This window comes from Toxotes jaculatrix, chromosome 2 (genome assembly GCF_017976425.1).
Source record: "Toxotes jaculatrix isolate fToxJac2 chromosome 2, fToxJac2.pri, whole genome shotgun sequence".
In the NCBI taxonomy this organism is placed as follows: domain Eukaryota; kingdom Metazoa; phylum Chordata; class Actinopteri; family Toxotidae; genus Toxotes; species Toxotes jaculatrix.
In genome coordinates this window covers 17188803-17198474 of record NC_054395.1, presented here as the reverse complement: position 1 = coordinate 17198474, position 9672 = coordinate 17188803, and the positions used below count along the sequence as shown (strand labels likewise).

The following is a 9672-nucleotide window of genomic DNA, read 5'->3' as shown; positions in this document are numbered from 1 at the left end:
CTGTCTGCCCTCCCCAAACGAGAAACCCCACAACAATACAGGTCACAGGTCAAGAGAAAGAACAGGCTGTGTTCACAATGGACCAGTGGCGCCCAGTAAAACAATCGTTCCCTTTTTCTGCTTCAGCCTTTCCCCACTGTTGCCAGGACTGGAAAAGACAAACCTTTGGAGAGGTAGCTGAAGAGGGGGGAAAGTCCTCTTGGACAACAGCCTCCCAGGCACCTTCCTCTCCTTACAATTGCCTAAAGGACCACAATGATAAACACACTTGTACACACCAGCGCTTGCTCTCACCACTCCATCTTTGCACTCTGCCACTCTGTCCTTTGTTTATTTCAAGAGCCATCATGTCCTTCAACACAGTCATTAAAGTCAAAACTGAGACTTTTGTCATTAGTTGAGTGATATAAATGTGTTAGGAACCTTGCTAGTTGAAGCTGATCTGAAAATAGGCATCAGAAAATTTAACTTAAAATACGTTGTGATATGATCTGTTTTTTTAGGTCACAGTATTTTCAAACTAAAAATAAAATTTAAAAAGCATCTGATCGATTAATACATGACTGTATCCATATTCATACGCTGTGCCTCTGGACAGAAATCTGGTGTTTTTCTCTTTGAGTTAATGTGGATGAATTCTCTGAGAATGAGTTCTTGCCCTACAGTGTTTTGGCATGAGCTAGATGGGAAAATGGGACATGTGGGAGAGAAAGCGAACGATAGGGACTCAGAAAAGCCTCTGTGACACATTCACCTGTTCCCCAGAGCTGTTTTCCCATGGCCCACAACAGCCTCCCGCCTGACCTGATAGAAACCCCATAGCAAGCCTCTCAATGACATCATACACACACTCATGAATCCTGCAACAGAACTCTACTGCCTGGCCACAAAATGCTCCTTTATTCTGGCAACTTAGTTTTGTACATTTTCATGAGTTTTGAAATCTGTGTATCAAGTTAGCTGTTGTGAAACAAAATAGTCACTGTATAGAAAATGACTGTGTGCAAAGGGACCTCTTAGTATGAGTGTGCTGTGTGAACTGCCATTGATTTGCCTGTTTAAAATCTTTACAATAATAGAAGCTTGATTTGGATTTTGTTGTGAAATTATAGAAAACAATCAAAATTACTCTTGATTTATAGTATCTCTAATACTTCAGTCTTACTAATCTTAACCACATGCAACTATTTTGTAGCTATTTTAAGTATTTTTCTTTATTTCTTTTTTTATTTATATTCAGTTAATCTTCAACATAAATTGATGTATTAGAACCTCATGTAAATATACTCAGCTGTACTGGGAGATGTGAACTTTCTATTGATCGGGAATTTAAGTATGGGTTAGGAGCACATCAGAAGAAAACACATGGAAAACATGGTTATGAAATAGCATATAATATAAGAATATTTATTCAATTAAGTGCGAAACAGCAAAATATTTACAACAGTACAGTATGACAAAAATTGTGACACCAAAAGAACAAGTTCCTGAAAGACCTCAAATAAATAATTTAAATACAGTACAGCTGCCAGTGACTGACAACAAACCAAGAAGACAGTGAAACAAAAACTGTGCTGAGAAAAATATAAAAAGGACAAGACCTTATCAAAATAAATATTAAATACAGATATAAATAAATGCATTGCTTTTCTTATTGAGAGAGGGACAATGGCTGTAGGCCTCAGTGCACAATTTAGGTTGGATGACTAGTTGATCTTTTTTTTTTTTTTTTTTGACATGCAGAACTTCTAAAAAAAAAAAAAAAAAAAAAAAAGTTTCCATGTTTTTGTCCAGACACTCCAAACATCTGTTTGATGCTTAAAAGGGCGGATATCTCCAATTTGATAAATTACTCTTTAATTCCAATTCTGTAACCACTGAAGGGGCAACTTATTCAGAAATAATTATAATCCAAATATCAACATATAATCATACCAAAAAATAATAAATAAAATATTAAAAGTTATGGGTGCATGTTTGTATCAGGTAGATTGAGTTGAGGTGATCAGTCTCTCTCTCTCTCTCTCTCTCTCTCTCTCTCTCTCTCTCTCTCTCTCTCTCTGTCTGAGCATTCAGCGCTCTCCCAGAGTACTAGACAGCATAAATGCAAACCATTTTTTCTATACAGTCATTCCCTTGGCCATTGTTTTTACAGCAGTTCATTCAGGAGCAGTACTTCTCCCCTGGCTAGTGTCACAGCAGTCAGTCACAGGTCCTCTCAGTTTTTCATGGCCACATTTCAGATGGTACCCATCTGAGAGGTGACCAAGTGAGAGGGAGTGAAGGAGTCAAAGGCCACATCCAGGGGCAGCTCATAACGTGAAGCCTGAAAGAGTGGGTGGCCCTGAGGCCCACCTGGTAGGCCACCGCTTGTGGAAGTGGGGTAGTGGTGCGACGAGAGGTAGTGGGCATGGTGGCCAGGGTGGGGTGGGAAGTTCCTCTCTGACTCATGGGGAGAAGGCTCCTGCTTCAGGGCAAAGTTACCACTGATGCTGAGGGGAGGGGTGAGGGGCCCATCATATGGTGGGGTGCCACTGCTGCATTCGTTAGGGGAGGGGTTGTCATATACAGGCCCCTTGAATCCCTTCATGTGGAGGAGGTGGGCTGCCTCCAGGGAGCCATAGGGGGGGCTGGGAAGGCCTGGGGATGGGTAGCTGAGGGGATGGCCAGCCTGACCCCCCATACCACCCACCCCTGGGCCTCCACACTTGTCCTCCAGTTTGTTGAGCATCATCGGACTGGGTCCCAGCTGCAGGCAGCCAGCCACAAGGTTACTGGTGGGCTGAGACAAACCTTTACACAGCATCTCCACAAAGCCATGGCTCTCTGGGGACTGGCCACTCTCAAGCACCTCTGACAGAGCCCAGATGTAGTTGCGGGCCAGCCGTAAAGTCTCTATTTTTGACAGCTTTTGTGTCTTGGAGTAGCAGGGCATAACTCTGCGCAGGTTATCCAGGGCATCATTCAGCCCATGCATACGGGAACGTTCTCTGGCGTTAGCCTTGATCCGCCGGGCACGAAACCTCTCCTGTCTAGCTTTGGTCATCTTCTTCTTCTTAGGGCCTCTCCTTTTGGGAGCCTTTTCTCCATTTGGTCCAATTTCCTCCTCATCATCCTCTTCTTCTTCCTCCTCCATATCCTCACTGCCCAATTCTGTGTAGGAGTGGATTCGGCCCCCTACAGTCAGGCCATGGCGCCCCCTCATCTCTGGGCTTTCCTCTCCATCCTGTGAGCTAACGTCATCCTCCAGCCAGCCGAGGGAGCTCACCAGCTCACTCACATCCCCGCTCTTCCCAAATGGTTTGGTCATCATTTTGATCTGAAGAAAAACAGCACAAAAATGGTCAATTCATTTTGTAATAACTGTACATATAAAGGCATAGTGCTACTTAAAATATATATATATGTAATGATATTATTTTGTATTGCCATTGATTAGGGAGAGGAATCATGAAATACAGAATGAGCGCTCACATTTCAGCACTGCTATGTGGACAGTTCACTCCTCTCACTCTAGAGTTAGTGCCTCTACATACCAAACAGCATACCAAATATTAGAAAGAAATAATTTATATAATTAAATGTAATATATTGTGATAATCTGATGTTAAGAAAAAGAATAGTGTTTTTAGAAAAGTTGGCTGAATGGTCCCCTGCTGTTATGCTGTAGCTTCAGAGACGCTGTCAATCTGGGACACGACGGGATTTACTCAGCATATAAATCTCATAGATTAAATAGGCAACGTACAAATCAACAAACATTTGGACAAGTCGCCCACATACTGTTTATAACATTACAAAGAACTGATTTTTTAAAAATAAAAATGTTATATTTTGCAAAATAAATACACATAGCCAAACGTTACAATAAGTATTTTGTTTTTGTTTTTTTTTAAGTGAAACGCAGGCATGGGACAGAGATTTTGCTATTGTTTTGAAAGAAAAAAAAAAGTCCCAATTAATGATGATGTGCACTAACGCGTAAAAGTGGGACAGATTACAGCAGTGAATTCAGAACTTAAGTCACACAGTTCTGTCTGGACTATGTGCTACTGAACATAATTAAACATAATTACAAGAACGCTGAAAACATGAGACTTCTATTTTATCTTATTGAAAACTACTCTGTGTTTTATAAATCAGCTTTAAATTATTTTTCTTTAACCATTTTTAAAGCAAACACAAGAGAACCTGAAGGTGCATGTGTTGAATTTAGTAACCCAATTCTGGTTACTAACTAATGATCTATTTTTGATATCTATCTTTGCGTTGGATTTGGACTTAATGATAATAATGATAATAATAACAAATTTGTAAACTCACCTGTTTGGATTCACCACTTGCACTGTGTAAAGTAATAGAAAACCCTGGCTAATTTAACAAGATCAGCAGCTGAGAGATAAATCCAGAGTCTCAGTGTTTCTCTCTTCGCGCATCAGCCGGTGTCCTAAACTCTTCTGCGTCCTTAAATTGCCATGAGTACGCGTGGAGCTCGCATCTCCAAATGGCAAGACCCGGCTGATTTTTTTGCCTTTAGCAGGGTAAGCCCCTCCTTCTGGCGCCCCACCCACCATCAACTCATCCAAACGCGCGTGGCGGGCTCGTGGCCAGAAGTTTCACCCAGCAAATGTGTGAGGGACAGAGAGAGCGTGCGCGTCTGGGTGCACATGTAAATCAGGAGGTCCGTGCAGTAACACTGACATGGTGATGGTGTGACGGGTCAGCGCTCACCTCGTTGCAACATAAGGAGCAAATATGATGTTACATTGGACCTTATACAGTGGATAAAGATGCATGTATCAATGCAGGTTTCAACTCGCTAAAAACATGTAGAAACATAAATATTCTGCGTAAATCTTCTCCCTTTGCAGCCAAACTCGCCGTCTCCTACAGCATTTTATTATTTTGTGTACGTAAAACACGTTATTACATGACCTGACAGGAATCAGCTGTGTTGCCAAAAAAAAAAAGCTACTGTACACACACGTTTTTACATGCATCACAAATTTCAGTAACTGTCACGGCAGAAACTGGAGGACAGCATTCCTAAAAGCGGCACTGTATTAGCCTAGCTCTACACTTGGAAATGTAGGACAGAGGGGGAAAAAATCACTGTCCTGTTTTGATGTGGAGTGTTAACCATCTTAATCGATTGTCTATCTCTTCATTAGTCGGTTGGATTAGAAATTTTCCACTTAATTAAACACAGCGTAGGCCTGGTCTTCGCTGAGTAAAGAGACGCTCTTCCGTGTGTGCGTATTTAAGTGATTTTGACAGCTTGGTGTGCAGAGAGCAGGTGTGCGTTGTTCAACCAGTCATTCAATTGTTTTCTTCCATTTTTAGCGTCATATTCTGCCCCCAAGGACTATCCAGTAATGATTGGTGCAGTGATGTAGAGGCAGGTACTTTTTTTGTAATCTTAAAAGCCACGAAGACAGTAAAAACTGTAAAGGTAATACATTACCATAAGTTACGAAACTGTAAACGATACATCGGGCCTATTGTCCGTTATTTTATTTTTATTTTTTATTTTTTAAATTTTTTTAAATGTTTTTTAATAGGAAAGGTTAGTCGACCCATTAGTACCGACAGCGACTTTCATCCTTGACTTTACAACTTAACAGAACTCGTAGAAAGCCTTTAAACGACTATATGGCCTTTATGGTTTATTCACTAATTGTACCTCAATATTGAGCATTTCCCCAGTTTTAACTACAAATGCCACGGCATAATAAACGCCCGCCGGTCCTCGTGCGTGGCGAGCCGCAGCGCAGTGGGGGTCTATTGTCACCACTGGCCATTGACAGCCGGGGTCTCGCGAGTCGCACGTGCCCCCGCATTGATCCCATTGTGCGCGCGACTGCGCACAGCTGTGCTCGAGACTGAGGAGAGACAGAACTTTGCCAACTGCACCGTTGGCTCTCCCTGTTTCTGAGTGTGCGATATATTTCCATGTCTGGGGAAATAAGATGCGGTCACGTGGCGAATCGGCAACATCGCGTAAAAACAGGCACTTATCCAACGATTTATTGAACAGACCCTAACAGATGGCTGGATATAGGAAGCGTTGGGGAGGGAGGGGGGGGGGGGGCATCTGTTGCTTGGATGCTCACGCGTCACTCGCTTGCCCAAGATGATGTCTCGTGCTGAAACAGCGTTTATCCACCTCGCTAACGGCCCTAATCACTCCTGGTCAGTGCACTGGCCATAAAAGCATGTTGACAGAGAGAAAGAGGAGGCCTGTCCTTTGTGTGTGTGTGTTGCTCCATATTAACCAGACATTGCATGTGTACAGCAACAATTCTAGACTAATGTGATGAAAGCTCCCCAGGTACATGCACCCCTACCCCCGGACACAAATACACAACTACCCTTCTGTCCCATGAGTGTGTGCATGGCCTCCACCACACCTGCAGCCTGCATGGGGAATTGGAGCCTCGCAGTCTCCCACAATCCCCATTGGTTTCCCAAATGACTGACTGACTAACGGAAAGGGAATTCTCCTGTTCCCATTTAAGCAGTAACATAGATAGCCAACCTTCTGGAAGAGGTCATTCTGAACACATGTGATCGGAAAACAAACTTTTGATGAGTTTGCATGATTTTAACCTGGGTACTCAAAAAATTTTATCTAACAAATTAATTTTTCTACAAAATTATGTAGTCCATTACTGACTTAATTTGTTCCTAAGATATTTAAAGTTCATATGGGAAAAGATTCAGAGGAAGATTTTGTGGGCATGAATTTATTTTTAGTGCTTGTGGTGAAGAATGGCTAAGATAACGCTTGGCTTGTTGAGCTCAGGCATGGGCTGTCCAAAACAAGTTTCCCTTTAAAGATTTATCCAAAGAGTACCAGTCTTATATTAGCTATTTAAGTGCTGTTGTTGCTAGTAATGGGGGCAACCCCCTTCCTTACAAAAAACACTGCCACAAGTGAGTTGTCTCTCGCTCTTGTCCCCTGGGACTCAGAGTGGAATGGGAGGGATTCGTGCACTGTGCTGACAGATGGGTCCTTGTTCCTGTCTTTTTCTTCATCTCTATCTCCCTCTCCCTCTTTCGCTAAAACACAGACACACTCACACACACCAAGACTGCACGAATACAATAGGAATTAAAGCTCTACACACATGCTCCCTGGCCTGCTCCTGAAAGCTGAGCCCCTTGTAGTGATCATAAAAGATGGAGAGAGCGTGGATTTGTGAGAGGGGTTGGCGTGCGAAGGGGTGGGGGGTGATGTGGTACAGGGTTTTGAGGCTAGAGAAATGAAATGGTATTGTTGCCAAACTAAAATAAAAAGTTTGGTATCATCAACTAGTTGTATTTTCTTTGTATACATTATAAATTAAATAAATGTATAGCACTTTTGAGATTTCCAAAAGTTTCAGCAACTATTTCCTGTGCTCATGCACTTATCTGTTTTATTCTATTGCTAGGCTTTACAGTAATTGAGTGTGTGTGTGTGTGTGTGTGTGTGTGTGTGTGTGTGTGTGTGTGTGTGTGTGTGTGTGTGTGTGTGTGTGTGTGTGTGTTAAGAAGTCCCAGGGCTCAGTTCTCTCTATTTCCTGCTCACTGAGGCTGAATATGGTTACACAGCAGACTTTCCTGAGGGAGAGACTGACGGGCCTACTGACTCTGCTGCACACTGGGGAACATCAGTGGTCTATCACACACACACACATACACACATATTAACAGTTGTGAATCTAGCCATTTAACCTCAGTTAAATGGCTAGGTGAACACTGATTCTTCACCACTGGTTTATTATATATTATAGTATGAGATATTTTTGATGAGTGTAAAAAATGTTTTTTTTTCTACATTTAAATCAAACTACGCTGTTGCCCATAAAGTTGTTTTCAGACACCTTCCTCTTTTTATTCCTATTTATACACATCAGTAATCGCATTGGAAGAGATTGCTCAATAAAGTTTTGAGAAGACATACACTTTATCTATCAGGAATAAATCACATTGTCACTATCATTTCACAAAAAGAGGTAAAATATATTTTATTCCAACTGTATGGGCAACAGCGTATATTATTCATGGTGACTACTGCATTCATGGAAACTTATAACAGCAAGTTTTCACACTGTGCCCCATGTAGCCCATTGTACATGCATCTGTGCACAAAAACACATAAGACACATGATAGATATAGACTGAAAAAAGGCATGTGTGTGAACTGATGCCCCACAGACAAGTGGACAGTTATCTTTATCTGCTTGTGTAAGAATATAATCCCATGTTTGACTTTCAGACCAGCACATACATTTAGCAAAAATGGGTTGTGATATCCATAAAACTATAGTGTCAACAACTTAGAGTCTCCTAGATCACAAAGTAAATTTTGATAAGATCTAGCAGCATTTTATCCCGGCAATATGAGCAGATTGTTTGCAGCTTATACCTCTTCCTTTGGGCTAATGGATTTGGAACACATTCCAATCGGGCAGAAATCTAGCTACAGAATGGGAATCAGGCCTGAGGGCAATTCTCACTAAGTGGAGAGAGAGCCATTAAACAAAGGTGCCTGTGGTTTCATATTCAGGATACTTTACAGCCTCCGTCCCAGGACATCAACAGTGTTTTTGGGTGAGCTGTTAGAGGGGGGCAGGGGAGGGGGAGGAGGATCCATCTGCCATGCTGCCGGTCCTCAGGGAGACGGGCATATCCCAGGGGTGTTTTGGAGAGAGAGGGGCTGAAAGGATTACACCCAACCACTAATCAACGACGGTAATCTGTGGGCCCCCATACAAAATCCCCTCCGATCCAAACAACAATTTGGGACACAAGATAAAACCTCAGAGTACAGGGACATCTAACTGATGTTGAACAACCTGACAAATACAAGGACAAGTACAGGTGATTTTTAATTGGAAGTATCAACTGTAGAGGTGTGATTGGCAAAGAGCCACAGTGTCTCTGTGATCAGGTGCAAGTGTCCCACAAGTGGCCTGGTCTGATTCCCAGTGTGACCATTATGCAAATGCACAAACTAGACAAGCCTGCGACATGAATTACTTTAACGGATAAAAGCACTTTTCTAATCAAATCAGATTGCAAAAGGTTTTTCTTACTTTGCATTTTGGTGTATGTAACCCAAAAATAACAAAATATTGGTCAATTTTTGAATTTAAAATTATTCAATGTTTCACATTATGCTTTATTAATTGGACCCCTTATTTGTTCTTTGATTTTTTTTCTTTCATTTTTCTTGAACATGAACTTCTATGAGCCAATGTCATGCTGTCAAAAGATGAGTCCTGCAGAGCAATTGTCCCTGAACCTTATCTAAAAACTTTGTCACAGCAGGAACCAAAGTGCAGCTGCTGAGGTGTTGTCCTGGACAGGTCTCTCCATCCAGTGAAAGAATAACAGGGAATCGAGTTGCCAGTAGTTTCATGGCCCGTTGTCAGTATGGTTTTGATGTCTGGGCTCTGGGTGGGGTTTGGATCTGGTATTGGTGGGTTTAAAGCTCCACAGGACTATAGAAGACGCTGCCTAATGATGGTACCAGTCCTCCAGGGCATAGGGAACTGGAGCATCCTGGCCTGCATCTCCTCTACCTCCTGCAGAATGCCCATTGGCTAGGCAGCTTCTAAGCCTCCCTATCCCCATAGCCTCATTGTTTAGTGGGCCCAGCACTGTCAATATTAAGCCTGGCTA

At 42.2% G+C, this 9672-nt stretch overlaps 1 protein-coding gene across 1 annotated transcript; it reads right to left on the bottom strand.

The window, feature by feature from the left end:
• Nucleotides 1-2239: 2239 nt before the first annotated feature.
• neurod4 (neuronal differentiation 4) lies at nt 2240-3313 on the bottom strand. The gene has a single exon (XM_041058930.1). It carries the CDS (start codon nt 3311-3313, stop codon nt 2240-2242), a length of 1074 nt encoding a protein of 357 aa, XP_040914864.1.
• Nucleotides 3314-9672: the final 6359 nt, after the last annotated feature.